The sequence below is a fragment of the Chiroxiphia lanceolata genome, chromosome 2 (genome assembly GCF_009829145.1).
Source record: "Chiroxiphia lanceolata isolate bChiLan1 chromosome 2, bChiLan1.pri, whole genome shotgun sequence".
Classification (NCBI taxonomy): domain Eukaryota; kingdom Metazoa; phylum Chordata; class Aves; order Passeriformes; family Pipridae; genus Chiroxiphia; species Chiroxiphia lanceolata.
This window is the reverse complement of record NC_045638.1, coordinates 98,555,726-98,570,660: the sequence shown is the minus strand read 5'-3', so window position 1 is coordinate 98,570,660 and position 14,935 is coordinate 98,555,726. Positions and strand designations below refer to the sequence as shown.

The 14,935-nt window shown below is 45.8% G+C and overlaps 1 protein-coding gene and 2 non-coding genes across 3 annotated transcripts; 1 reads left to right on the top strand and 2 right to left on the bottom strand.

The window, feature by feature from the left end:
- Positions 1-4,722: 4,722 nt before the first annotated feature.
- Positions 4,723-13,826, top strand: CPOX (coproporphyrinogen oxidase). The gene is made up of 7 exons (XM_032678985.1): positions 4,723-5,136; positions 5,223-5,366; positions 6,041-6,151; positions 7,101-7,242; positions 9,379-9,597; positions 11,333-11,437; positions 13,295-13,826. The coding sequence occupies exons 1-7, from the start codon at positions 4,734-4,736 to the stop codon at positions 13,380-13,382; spliced, it is 1,212 nt and encodes a 403-aa protein (XP_032534876.1). The 5' UTR covers positions 4,723-4,733; the 3' UTR covers positions 13,383-13,826.
- Positions 13,827-14,258: 432 nt separating this feature from the next.
- On the bottom strand, positions 14,259-14,330 carry TRNAD-GUC. Its single transcript has one exon. It is a non-coding gene; the product is annotated as a tRNA-Asp (tRNA).
- A 275-nt stretch (positions 14,331-14,605) lies between these two features.
- Positions 14,606-14,679, bottom strand: TRNAI-AAU. Its single transcript has one exon. It is a non-coding gene; the product is annotated as a tRNA-Ile (tRNA).
- Between the last annotated feature and the right edge of the window lie 256 nt (positions 14,680-14,935).

The window sequence follows — 14,935 nt, the reverse complement described above, 5'->3', positions numbered from 1 at the left end:
CCTTTTCACTAGTTAATACTGTGTTAAAAGCTGTTCGTAGTATTTGTTTTAATGTCACCCAATAAGGTAGTTATTTTGTATCCCTTTTTTAGTTTTTGATTCCTCTTGCTAAGTTTATTACTATTATTATTATTCTCACTGTAATAAAAGATAGTTTGTGTGTTTGAATATTTCTAGCACTTGTCTTTATTCCGGACATGTATCCAAACAAACTGTTACAGCAACTGCATTGATTTAGTGCTCAAAATAAAAGTATCAAACAGCCTTAGTGAAAGCATGTGCCTGTCTCAGTCTGAATCAGGCCTGATTGTGCTTTGTTACCTTGTAACATGCACTGTCTCTTGTTCTTTTGTTAATATCCTGTTTGTGCATAAATTCTCATTAAAAAAAAAAAAAAAGAAAACAAAGGTAGACAGCACCTAAATACAAGCAGCGAAGAGGCTTCAGAGCTCTCTTAAAGTATAGGTAGGATAACAAAAATGAAGAAATAAAATTAACAATACTCTTTTCTTCATAGGAGGCCACCTTACATAAAACTGTAGATAAAAGTACAGTTCATCAAATCTTCTTGAAATCACTGTACCCCTACAACTTGCTCTAGAATCACATTTGCATCAGTAGAGGTTTTGGCTACAAAGCAAATCTGAATCGCTTCATAGTCATTGGAAACAAAACCTACCTCGCTACACATGCAGGTATGAAAACGGAGAGATACAATATTCAAATGGAGAGATACAATATTCAAAGTCATTTCACCGTGCAAATTTTCGGTCAGACTTTAAAAACTGACATAGAGATTCCAAGGGAGGTCAAGACCTTGGAATTTCACCTAGCACACTAAAAGCTCAAGGTACAATTGCTCAGATTCAATTCTTGTTCAATTAAGTGCAAGAACGAAGGCCAGGCTTTCCTTTTTGGCTCTGAGTGCCCTTTTCCTCTTCCTTTATTTCCACAGAAAGGCCCACCCTTCATACCAACACCATGCACTGCAAATGCAGATCAAAATGCAAGATGTCATTTTCTTGCCTCATATCACTGTTGAGCATCTCACACACATCAGTACATGTTCCTATTCTCAGTACTTTAAAGAGAAGTAACCAGAAATAATGTGGTGAAGCACCACATTGAGTTCAAAGAGTGAAAAACTTGGCTTGAACTACTCTCTACAATGCTATTTTTCACCTGCCAGCACAATTTGGTTGTACACATATAAATAGGGCTACAAAAACAATCTCCTATGCATGGTGCCATTTTTGATGCACTGTCTGCTTATTGCACCTTCTCCACTGCTGCAAAGTGAAAGTATGTGGCATTTGGCTGAAGTTTCAGTCTTAAGGTGCTGTTATAGAGGAGGTCCTCACAAGGAGCTAATGTGAGAGGTTTCAGCACAGAAACAGTAGGAGTGTCTTACACTCTGTCACTCCTCCTCACCTCCACCAGTGAGTGTAGCCTGACCAGGCTGTAAAGAAGTTGTGCTTCAGCAGCAAGAGCAAGACGCTGATCTGACAACCTGTTTGCAGCAAAGGAAATTCTTACTAGATATGAGAAAAAATTCTTCCCAGGGAGAGTGGTGGAGTGCTGAGGCAGGAGCCCAGAAAAAAAACGAGGAAAGAGGTTTCCTAAATGCAGCTGGACAAGGAAAGTCTTGTGCAATCTCATCCAGCCTGGGAACTGTGAACCCTTGGGGTTGGACTATGGATCTCCAGAGGTCCCACCCAGCTGAATTACCAGATGTTATCAATCAAAGCTTGCATTCAGTCTAATACAGAAAAAACCTACCAACACACTAAATCAGCATGAATGTGTTTTACATGTCTTGGCCTCAGCATTTATTTATTTTTTTCATTTCCATAGCATCTAAGAACCACAGCCAAAGAACAGAGCTTTACTACAGTAAGTGGAAGAGGAAGTACACAATGCACACTATCATGAAAGTGTTTTGATAAATCCACTAGATGCAATTCAAGAAAAAACTGAGCTATCATAGCCAGCCCTGGATAAAGAATGGTTGAAAGACCTGCTTAGAGCAGCCAAAGCTCCTAAGATGGTAGTGCCTTTCTCCCTCAGCCACAGATCTCTTCTGCAAATAACAACACATTCCTTCCTTCACTCCTACCTCCAGTGGGTCAGGTTTCCTGGCTCATCAGGGATCCTGTCCTCCAGATGTTGGCAGAAGAGAGCACAACTCAGAGATCTTCCATTCCTCCTTGCAGCGCTTCAGCAGCTTCGCAGCATCCTCTGCTGCCAAAGAGCAGAATCAGATCAGAAATGAGAAAACAGACTGAGCCTTCAAGCAAACATTATCGCTTTATAAGACAGACACTCCCCCCAGTTACCCTACAATGAAAAGAGGCAGATAACGAAGCCCTGATCTGCAACAGGGATCAATCTCCATGCCTTCCCCAGAGCCACCTTTGAAACTGACCCACTCTTGGGTACTACAGGTGCAAATCAGTCCTGAAATGCCAGAAGCTCACTGTGTCCAAGGAATAGTCCCATACCACAGTACAAACCTTGCAGGCCTGGGCCTTTTTATGCAGCACCTTTCAACATCTGGCTCTACATAGCCCTTTTCTTTATTATTCTGAATTCTTATTTTCACATGATTACAGAATGGGTCAGGTTGGAAGGGACCACTGTGGGTCATCTGGTCCAACCTCCCTGCTCATGCAGGGTCATCCTAGAGCAGCACATTGCAGAGGATTGCTTCCAGATTGTTCTTGAATATCTCCAGTGAGGGAAACTCCACAGCCCCTCGGGGCAACCTGGTCTAGTGTGCAGGCACTCACACAGTAAAGAAGCTCTTCCTCATGTTCAAGTGGAACTTCCTGTGCATCAGTTTCTGCCCGTTGCCTCTTGTCCTATTGCTTGGCACCACCAAGAAAAGTCTGGCTCCATCCTCTTGGAACCGTCTCTTTAGATATTTATATAAATTAATGAGGTCCCCTCTCAGCCATTTCTTCTTGACACGGAACAGACCCAGCCCCCTCAGCCTTTCCTCCTAAGAGAGGTGCTCCAGTCCCTTAATAATTTTTGTCACCTGTTGCTTCTCCAGCAGATGTCAGGGTAGTTAAAGTCCCCCACCAGGACCAGGGCCTGTGACTGTGAGGCTACTTCAAGCTGCCTGTAGAAGGCCTCATCAACTTCCTCCTCCTGACCAGGAGGCCTGAAGCAAACACCCACAGTGATGTCACCCTTACTAGTCTGCCCCTTTACCCTAACCCATAAGCTGTTGCTCGTTGTCCACCCCAAGACAGAGCTCGATATATTCCAAGTGTCACATAGAGGGCAACTCCATCACTGCACCTGCCTGGTCTGCCTCCCCTAAACAGTGTGTAGCCCTTCATGACAACATTTCAATCATGCCAGCTATCCCACCATATCTCTGTAATCACAGTGAGATCAAAGCCCTATGACTGCACACATATCTCTAGTTCCTCTATTTTATTAGGAAAGAAAACATGCTTCAACTTTAGAGAAAACAAAGAAGGTATAAGCGTGCGCCCTCTAAGATCCATGGGGAATATTCCCATTGCATTAAACTGGTGGTCCCACCAAGTAGTCAGGTTCTAAAAACTGTGAGTTTCTAAATTTCTAAAAATTGTTTCTAAATTTCTAAAACCAGCAATGCCACACACAGGAGAGCAATTCCACATGGTTCACAGGATAGCTCAATAAAACATATCTCTGCCCCTCTTCCAGCCATGCCTGGCCCTGTACAAGCCTTTACTCACACAGTGACTATGCAGACCCAAGTAGCTGCAGTGATCCTACCGAGTTATTTGAAAGCAGTAAGCAGAAATGTTTCACGGGCACAAACACAGCATAACCTGCTCTCCCAAAGCCATGCTGGGCGGGCTGCAGTACCTCAGCACTCTCTCTACAGGTGCCTCTCCCTGCCACAGCATCCACACGGCACAGGCAGCCCAGCTCTGGGGGCACCCAGCCGGAATGGTTACAGGGCACTCGCACTGCCCCATGGCACCCAGTGAGGGCAGGCTACCCTGTACAGACACGTATGAGCCAGCAGTGTGCCCAGGTGGCCAAGAAGGCAAATGGCATCCTGGCCTGTATCAGAAGTAGCGTGGCCAGCAGGACTAGGGAAGTGATTCTTCTCCTCTACTGTGCGTTAGTGAGGCTGCACCTTGAATACTGTGTCCATTTCCGGGCCCCTCAATTCAGGAAAGACACTGAGGTGCTGGAGCATGTCGAAAGAAGGGCAACAAAGCTGGTGAAGGGGCTGGAATGCAATTTTTATGAGGAGCAACTGAGGGAGGTGGGATTGTTAGGCTTGTGGAGGCTCAGGGGGGACCTTATCACTCTCTACAACTGCTTGCAAGGAGGTTGTAGCCAGGTGGGGGTCGGCCTCTTCTCCCGGGCAACGAGTTACAGAACAAGAGGACAGTCTTAAGCTATACCAGGGGAGCTTCAGGTTGGACATTAGAAAGAATTTCTTCACAGAAAGGGTGATTGGGCATTGGAATGGGCTGCCCAGGGAGGTGGTGAACTCACCGTCCCTGGAGGTGTTTAAGGTAAGATTGGATGTGGCACTCAGTGCCATGGTCTAGTTGACATGGTGGTGTTGGGTCATGGGTTGCACTCCATGATCTCAGAGGTCTTTTCCCACGTAATCTATTCCCTACACAGACAGGGCGCGCAGCCTCTCCCCATCCCGCCCCGCCCCGGCCCGGCCCCCGGCCCGCCCCGCCGGCCGTGCGGTGCCGGTGCCGGTCATGGCGGCGGCAGCTCGGCTGTTCCGCGGGGCTGTCCGCGGCCCGTCCACCCTTGTTCTTGCCCGGGCGTTCAGCTCCGCGCCGCCGGGGCCGGCGGGCCGGGGAGGGCGGCGGGCCGCGCTGGCGGCCGCGGGGGCGCTGGGCGGGCTCGGGCTGGCGCTGGGGCTGTGGCGGCGGCAGACCGCGCTGGCGGCGTCCCGGGAGGACGAGGAGGACAAGGAACTGCGGCAGCGGTTCATGGCGCCGCCGGTGAGCGGGCTGCGAGAGCTGCGGCGGCGGCGGCGGGAGCTGCGGAGCCGCATGGAGCTGCTCATCATGGAGACGCAGGCGGAGGTGTGCCGCGCCCTGGCCGCGCTGGACCCCGGCGCCTCCTTCTCCGTCGACACCTGGGAGAGGAAGGAAGGTACGGGGGAAGCCGCGGGGGACGCCGCGGGCACCGGCACCCCGGGCTCGGTCACCCCGCGGTGACCCTGCCCCTGGCCTTGGCAGGCGGAGGCGGCATCAGCTGCGTACTGCAGGACGGCGAGGTCTTCGAGAAGGCGGGTGTGAATGTGTCCGTCGTGTCCGGGCTCCTGTCCGAGGAGGCAGCGCGGCAGATGCGGAGCAGGGGGAAGTCTCTGAAGGCCAAGGACGGTAAGGTGTCCGGCCGGGAGGTGGGGTAGGGAACCGGGACACGTTCACCTGAGTATTCCCGTGCGGGACTCTGAAAGCAGTCTGGCCTTTGAGCTGAACCTGAGGAAGGCCAGACTGATCAAAGCTCGAAGGGTTTCATTTGTATCAAGGTGATTTCTAACCAGTAAGCCTGACAGGTGGACTTTCGTATCCCTAAAAAGCCATGTATCAGAGTGCTTCTCCCTCCGTCTCGCTGCTTTAAGGAATGTATTATAGGCACGGGTGATTTCTCAATAATGACACTGTAGCTTAATAGTGAAACAGTGCAGGAGTTATGTACCAAAGAGGTGAAGGGAGGGAACCAACACCACCTGAAGGGTAAAGAGCACTCGACCTATGTTTGTGTAGCAAAGGGCAGTTGTGAGGACTGGGGGTGGTCGAAACCCTTAGCAGTGCCTTATGTTTTAAATGGTCTTCATTTAATGGGTTCTCTAACGTGTTGCTGCATTTTAGGACTAATACCAAAAAAAGGTGCCCAGAAGAGTGTGAATGAGAAATGAATTGCACATTTACTAATAATTATGAGAAGTTTTCCTGTCATGAAACCTAAGGAAAAATAGTGATGTTCCTTAAATGATAGTAAATGAAGTTTCTTGAAAAACTAAGGGGCTTTCATGGTGCATCTCTTTATCTAGGGAAGCTGCCTTTTTGTGCCATGGGCGTGAGCTCCGTTATCCATCCAAAGAACCCTCATGTTCCAACCATGCACTTCAACTACAGATACTTTGAAATCGAAGAAGCAGATGGTAAGAATCTTAATCCAATGAAGCATGTATGAAATGTATGACTCCACATGAAGGAAGTGTGAATGCATGGCTAGGGTAAGAGGTTAAGAACCAGTCCAGGTTTGTTCCCAGCCGTGCCAAGAATCTGTTGTTTAGCATTGGATCTCCTTATCTCTGCCCTTTGTGCATTTGTAAAATGAGTGTAATGAGTGCATGTGGTAGAGTAAAAGGGGTTTGCTTTTTGTAGAGTATACCAGGGGTTTCAGATCGAAGTTAAAAATGTAGGAGGTTGTAAATAAATGTGAAATACATTCAGAGCAGCAATGCTAGAATTTAGAAGAAATGTCTGTGAAGGGCTGATAAACATTCTGGTCATGATGTGCCTTTGTCTCAGCAGCTGGAAGGACGTACTGTCAGAAACACTGCTCACTAACTGCATTGTGCCTTATTTCCCCAACTTTCTGCAACTTGGCACTGTTAGAAATGGGACCCCTGTCTAGGTGGTCAAACACTGAAGGGCCATCTGTATCTTGTGACAGTGTATGTACTGTCAGAAGCTCAAAGAGAGTTTTCATTCAGTTGTTTTGCCACAGCATTATCGAACATTTCTAGCCAGTTACTTCCCTGGATGTAATAATGATGTTCCCTTTCTTTGGCACACAGTAAAATGTTTCTGCATTCTTGAATAAGAGTTGCCAGCCCATCTTGTGAAACTGATATTCTGTAGTCAGGATCAGTGGTCCAAATACTGAATGAATGGTTTTAACTGCTTTGAAATTTCTTTCATGTTTTCCTGAAGTCACTGGAAATGGAAGTTCACTACCTTGAAGTCAAATTTTTCATGATTGAGGTTTAGGGGCACCACTGAATAATGATTTTGGTTTGTATTTTAAAAGTAGTTGTTAATGCTTCGTGAACCTTGCTGTTTAGAAGCGTAAAAGAAAAATGTTGCTGCTTTCCTCTCTTATAGGAACTAAGCAGTGGTGGTTTGGTGGTGGGACTGACCTCACTCCAACTTACCTGAATGAAGAGGATGCCGTTCATTTTCACAAGACTCTGAAAGAAGCCTGTGACAAGCATGATCTGAAGCTGTATCCCAAGTACAAGAAATGGTATGTGGGGAGAGATGCACTTGGGGGGGAGTAGAAAGCAGCACTAGATGTTGCCAGTTAAGTGTACTCTAAGAACTGTAGGTTCTGGTGCCTTTTAAAAAGTATCAGCAAACCCTAAGAAAAGTTAGCAGAAGTGTACTGGGACAAAATGTCCCAGATTTCTGAAGAAATCTCTTATTTACAGAAGCCTGAGTTTTTCAAATTAGGGGGCTGACAACTAGGATCATAAGTCTATAGCCCAAATAAAAACCAGGCTGACTCTACAAGAGTGGCTTTAAGCCACAGACTTCACTAGGCAACTTAAAAATTCCTTTTAACCTCTAGTGTTAAACTAGGACAAGATTTTTTCCCCATGGACTTGCACAAATCCTGCTTACAGTGAGCTCATGGTAAATGTGCATGATTCAGTGTGAGCTCTTGGGCCAGCGTTGTGGTTCTGAAAATCCCACTCAGATTTTTCTGTCTTCACTCTGACCATCATGGCCTGTTTTGTTTTTCTGGTTTTTTTCTGGGTAAGTAAAGGAGATTGTCCTTAATGTAGAAGCTTCATAAGTTTAGATGCTGTAGTTTTTTCCCCGGTGACAAATTCACTGTGAGTTCAACAGCATAATCTCTAAGATGCAAACTTTGAATGTTCTTCTTGAGCTGAGAGATACAAGTGATCTGATCCTTCACTAGTAAGCAGAGGCTTGCTGCTCTGTGTCTGATAATCCTATCTGCCACAGGCTGTGGTATCCAGGAAGGAGGGGATACCCTTTTGTAAGGCACTAGGTCTTGTCTGAGGACAGGAGATAATGTGGGTGTTATAGTTTGGGTGGCAACCACTCAATAGGGACACACATCTTAGAGCCTTGAGATTACAGTCTTGTTCTCTGAGGAGTTTTTGCATGGTAGTTCAGAGTATGTGCCTTAATGGTCAGGTCGTTTGCAGCCTAAGTAGGCTAGCAATGCCAGCTGCGGGGGGGGTCAGAGACCTTTTCCCACCTTTCTCAAAGATAAAAGCCATTGTTACATTTACCACATTGTCTTCTTGATCTAGGTTTAAGACTTTTGTCAGGCTTGTTCTCTTTTTGCATTTCTCACTCAGCCTTTTTACTTAACTCTTCCTGCTGCCATAAAATAAAAAAGCTGATCGTCACAGTGAATAAAAAAATAGCTTAGGTTATCAGTTACATCTCCATGTCTCTTCTGCTTTGGCCATGCCATATATATTGCTTGAGAATGACTGAGGATGGACACATGTATGGAAAACTAGTTCTAAAAGAAGGCAAGGTGTTCTTAATGTTGATGGTTTCTGCTTCCTATTTTCCTTCCATTTCTTTTCCACGTGAAGACTTGCAGGGCATGACTGCTCAATAAAGCGACTATAAGCAAGATAGGGTGTGGATACAATGAATCATTTAAATATAGTAATTGCACAGCTACATACTCCCTGTAAATACAAAAGAGATTAATTGCTTTTCTATTGTAGAATAAACTGCCCTTACACATTTATAAACTTGAACATAAGCCATGAAAAGCCACTGCTATGATGACTCAATCTTACAAGTTTTAACTATTAAAAAGCCTTTTTCCAAGGAAGGCTGCCATGACACTTGCTTTCTTATCTGGTCTTAGGTTTTTAGATTCCTTTTGTTTTGATGAAGAAAATCAATTCTTTTACTAGAATGGCAAAAATAATAAAGAAATTCTCTTCCAAGTCTGAATTAAACTGAAAGCTGTACAAATAATTTGGGATCTGCATATAATGCTGGGAATGAAATCTAGCAAGAGCTCTTAGGGCGAAGTTTTGAGATCAGGTGACCCTGTTCTGAGTAGGTAGAGGATATGGATTGGATCGCTCCATGTGGGTGCAGCTGCCCTGGTGTTTGAGTGTTACTGTTCAGTGACTGTGTGGTGACATGTAGCTTTGCAGAGACTGTCTAATCAGAGCTTTCCTGTAAGTGACACAGGAGTGCTTTCCAGAGGGTGCTGCACCATCCTGGCTCTCGGTAGTCAGTAAAACAGTGGGGCACTGGGCAGTGCAGGAACTGACTTCTGGTCAGTGCTAGTCCTGAGCCACGTGGCTGTCTGGAGTTCTGTTCATTGCTTTGAATACTGTGGACCATATTAATAAATATCTGGTACTTCTTCTAGGTGTGATGACTACTTCTATATCAAGCACCGTGGCGAGCGAAGAGGGATTGGAGGCATATTCTTTGACGATGTGGACTCTCCCTCCAAGGAGGAAGTGTTCCAGTTTGTGAAGAGTTGTGCCAAAGCTGTTGTGCCTTGTTACATTCCCATTGTGAAAAAGCACCGCCATGACTCCTTCACGCCAGAGGAAAAGCTATGGCAGCAGCTTCGGAGAGGACGGTGAGTACTGAAGGAGCTAAAGAATACCCAGGAGGTGGATTATGCTGGCAAGAAAAAAACTGAGCTAGTTCTTCATGGTTACAGGTTAATGTCCTGTTGTAGTGTGGGCTGAAAAAGCTCACCAGAGAATTTCAGCATTTTTGTGCACAGAACTAATTTTGAAATCCAATGCTAAATTGCCAAAAGGGGTGCAAAGAAGGTAGTAGCACACCCTTATCTGTATTTCCCACCTTCCTATGTTAGAATACAAGCAACACAAACAAAATGCCACAGTTTCTCTCCAGCTCTTTCAAAAACCAAGAGAAGCTGCTGCTGTGCAACAGGCAAAGGGGTATGGGTGTGCTTGGTGTCCCTCTCCTGCAGCCCAATCACATGGGATATAGGACTACCCTCATCACATGAGGAGCCCGAGGGTGAGGGAATTGTGCTTCCTATTCAGTAGTGAAACAAAACTTCACAAAGTCAAGAAGTAACTGTGCTCAAGTACCTTCACCTTCTTACATACATATTTGTTCCATTTGATCTTGGCATTGAAATGAGGATTCCTGTAAAGGAGTAAAGATACAGAGGGTTGTTTTTTTTTATTCTGGCATGGTCCAAAGTTGCTGTAACCCAAAAGACTTTGGAGGATGCTTCCAATGTGACCAACTGTTAATGTTGCAAAAGCTTAAGTACACTGGTCAATACAGTTGTACTCCATTCCCTGTATCCTGTGATTATGTAAGCACATGGAGAAATGAGAACACACATGCTTTGTGCAGAAGTAGGGTCTTCAGTTTCTGTCTCTTCTGCAGAGAAATCTGTGAGACTGGCATGGAAAGAGTATAAGCATTTAAGTTAAGATCACTGGCCTGCAGCCATTAGTCAGATAAGCAAGCATCCTTAATTTGGTGGGACTGTTCCTGGGAACGTGGGGCTTCCAGGATCCAGACTGTGGATGGGATTTAGCAAACTTGCTAAGTTTATAAGGGGGAACAGCTTCTTTAAGCTGCAGCCAGAACCAGCTCTTGAGGCCTGCCTATTTCCCTGTGTCTGTTTGCAGGTTGTTTGGCTAGGTAAAGCTTTCCATTTTTGCAGATAGGTAAGAACTCTTCCCTTCCTGTATCTCTGTTGAATACTAACACGTCTGTACTAGCTACTAAGATAATCCCTGTTGAATTGTCACTGCTCTGTTCCTATACTGTGGGCAGAAAAGCGGTATATTTTGATATTACAACTCCCAGCCAGCACTCTGAAGCTGTTTGACTTCTGCTTCTTTCCAGATCTCCCCAAGAAACAAAAAATACTGTTCAGACCTTACTGCTTATGTGTCCTTCAGCATGGAGGACTGCACAGTAGAATTCTTTCTCTGGTTATTCTCAGTTCCTTTAAGGCCCCTCTTTATGTCTGATAAATAACCAAGGTAAACATGGTGTCGAGCTTGTCAGCGGGGTTGAGGCCTGGGAGAAGCATAGCACAGTACAGCAGCCTGCAGAATGCTCTCCTTTGAACAGTTTGTCTGCTCTAGTCTGTTTGCCAAGGTCACTACTCCCTGTGCTTTGTGGAGTGGCAAGGTGATAATTGCATTCCTGCAGAGGATGCTAAAGAACAGTTCACTTCAAAACAGCGTTCATTCTGACACCCAACACAGCAGAAAGACAGGCTGGTTTTTGTTTGATACCTGCTAGTTGAAGAAGGCACAACCAACCTCTGCTAATAACCTTGTTTTTTCTTTGCATCTCTTCACTCCCCGTAGGTATGTAGAGTTCAACTTGGTTTATGACAGAGGTACAAAGTTTGGCCTCCTGACACCAGGATCAAGGATTGAAAGCATTCTTATGTCTCTGCCCCTGACTGCAAGGTAAGGGTGTAGCTATGTGGGACTGCAGGTAGATTACTGTTCTTATTAAAATAGTTAATAGGATTAAATCAAAGGTCTGTCATGGTGTCCCATCACTTTACAGTGGCTAGTTCATGCCTGATACAAGAACTGCCCAAATACATGCAGATGCTTCTCTGATCTCCTACAGTCACCTAGTTGCCAGTAGTGTGTGGCTGAGATATTGTCTGACAAAAAAATGGATGGTTTTTCTGCTTACCACCTCTTGATAGACTTTTCTTTCCTTGCTCCATGGATTTTTGTTTAGTAGCTCTTTGAAATCATGTGAGATTCTGGCAGTTCTGACAAATGTGTGACAAGGAGCTTCATAGTTTAACTGTGTATTGTATGAAAAAGTGCCTCTTCGTTTTCTACTTGCCTCTGATGACTTCATTTGATTTTTCACTGAGTAACATGATTTTCTTGCTGTTTTGTTTCTCCATAACTGTTCTTATTTTACAAACTTCTGTTTTTTCATTGCCAGTTTTCCAGGCTAACGATTCCTGGTATTTTTAGTCTTTGTACAGTCACTGTTCCATCCTTTTGATCACATTTGCCACTTTCTCTAGGCTTAAGTTTTCTGTGCCCTTTCTGAACTAGGGATAAGGAACCAACACCATAAGATACATTTGTGTATCCAAGATCATACAGTGGCATAATGAAGTTTGAATTCATTATTCCTTTCATAGTCCTAATATTCTGTTTGCTGGTTTTGACTGCTGCTCAGCATTAAGCTGGCTTTTTCATAGAACTGTTACAATGTGAGAGTCTTTTCTGGGCAATAAAATTGAACCCAAATTTAACTCAATCTGTATACAGCTTTTTCTGTGTCCATCACTTCACACCAATCAGCAGTGAATTTCACCTGCCATTTTATTGCTCAGTTGCTTGGCTCAATACTAAATGTTTTCAACTGCTTTTTTTGTTTTAACCCATCTTGCTTACTCTTGCAATATCAGCAAATTCAGTCACTTACTGTTTACCCCCATTTTCAGGTTGCTTTTAGGTAACACTGAGTAGCACAGACCCTATCATGAATTCCTTAAAGTTTACTAGTGACCTCCTTCCGCCTCCTTCCTCCCTTTGCCTGCTGCCCCTTAACCATGAAGGCAGTCCTGTTCTCACCATATACCTTCATCCCACTGCCAACACTACATGAGTCCCTGACCTGGCGGTGTAGCACCAGTTTGATTTCGTTTCTAGGATGATCTGGTTTTGCTTGTTTTCATCAGTGTAAATAGCTTGCTTCACATCAGGAATGGTTCCTTCCTGGTGAGAAAAATGAAAAGAGGGTGTACCCAGCTCTGACTGCTGATGCTTTCTCTGTCATGCCTCTTTTAATTGCCTTTTCAATAAAAAAGTGATCTTTCATCACCTTTGTTTTTAAAACCAAGATTCAACAAGGACTTGTAGAGCTTCCAGTCCATATTCCGGAAAACCTAAATCTTGTGTCCTCACTGTGAAAATTCTATGGGTTCCTTTTCTACTCATCTTCCTTGTGATGTTAGTGGGTCATAACAGACTGCTAGAAGATTTTTGCAAATCAACCTGCATGCATTTTGGGGCAAGAGGGCATTGCTCTTCCCTTTATCCTTGTTCTTCCAGCTTTTTCAGAAGTTGGAAGCTAACATTTTTCCTGTGTACCCTGGTGTTGATAATATTTGTTTTTACTGAACTTATTGTTTTTACTGAACCTACGTATCTGTCTCCTGAGCTGAGTATCAACTGTTTATTTAGTTTTGCATGCCCAAAAAAGGCAACTCCAGTCCAAACACTGCCTGGTCTGGGAGAGGTGGCAGCCAGCTGGGCAGTTTGAGTGAGTTTCCCCTCTCCCTGCAGGTGGGAGTACATGCACACCCCGCCAGAGAGCTCCAAAGAAGCAGAAATCCTGGAGGTTCTGCGAAATCCCAAAGACTGGGTGCACTGACACGGATCATGAAGAAGATGGATTGCTCACACTGAGCCATTTGAGAGAACGGGAACGCCTGCAAACCAGCTCCTTGGCACTGCTGTTGCCTGGCGTTTCATTGTGTCTATTTATATCTTGCCTGGTGCCTTAATTATGCTGTAGACTTGTTACAACTTGCAAATAAGTGAACTCACTCTTTTGGATTGATGGGTTAATATTGTCACCCCCTGTTGCTGTTGCCTTGTGAAGGACTGGTGGTGGCCTCACAGGGCTACTGTGCATGTTTTAGGACTTTGTCAACTCATGTGATTGACTGCAAAATGGCAAATTACTGTGAAGTGTTCTCCCAGTGAAATGAAAGCATTATCTGTGCCTAAATAGCACTGCTTACCCTTAGAAAATGTTTAGATGCTTAAACACATTTTTGTAAAGAATAAAGGGAATATTTGATATGATTTTAAACCTTAAACTCTGCTTTTGGGAAGTTGTGGAAAAGGTGGTACTTAATCACATGTATTTGGATGCTGCAGTAGCACGACTTGGCCAATCAGTATCTGGGAGAATCCGGGTTGGGGCACGGTGTTACCTGAGGAGAGGGGAAGGCTGGCTGTCCATTTGAGGAGAAAATCTCAGCACTGAGCATGTCAGCTGTGGTCACGACAGGATAACACCCCTGCCTCAGACCAGCTCCTTTGCCGAGGAGGTCAGAGATGGATGAGAAAGTGTGTTGCCCATTGCCCCGAGGGTCTCTAAATAGCACTTCGCACTGTTCCCAGCCCCGGAATGATTGTTCTTTTGACTCCCGGCACAAACCTCGTCGAGGAACGTCTAGGGAAAAGCAAAGGGACGCCGAGTACAATTTCCCCTTGCCTGAGGAAAAAACGACAGCTCCACCTCCCCGTCGGGGAATCGAACCCCGGTCTCCCGCGTGACAGGCGGGGATACTAACCACTATACTAACGAGGAGCGGGATGCCCGAGCTTCCCCTTCCGCCACCACGGCGTACGACCTCACCTGTCGCGGGTTCCTGAGCTGCGGGTGACGGCTGTCCCTGCGCCCGGGCGGCGTGGGGACATGTCCCGGCGTCGGCTCAAGGTCGCTGTCGCCGCCTGATCGCCCAAGTCAAGCTTCCCGCCGGGGGCCACCGCGTTCACTTCCGTGTTACCATCCGCCACGAAAACAAAATTAAGTAGTAGTCTGCTAAATCGGCCATCTCCTCATTTTTAAGGGAGAAAAAGAAGTGGCCCGTACGGGGATCGAACCCGCGACCTTGGCGTTATTAGCACCACGCTCTAACCAACTGAGCTAACCGGCCTTGGTGCGCACACCTGAGGCGCTACTACCGACACGGCGCGGGTGGAATTCCTGCCGGGACCGGATCCGCGGCGCTACCACGACCGCTCTCGTTAAACTCCGCGTCGGCGGGTAATTCCAGGGAGCCGCGGCAGAGCAGCACGGGCATTAATCGGGGCGACGAGTGTTGCTAAAAAAAAAGGGGACTTCAAAACCTTTCGGTTTTTACTACTCTTTCCCTCCTCCAGTCCGCGGCCGCATCCCCTGCAAGGACACGA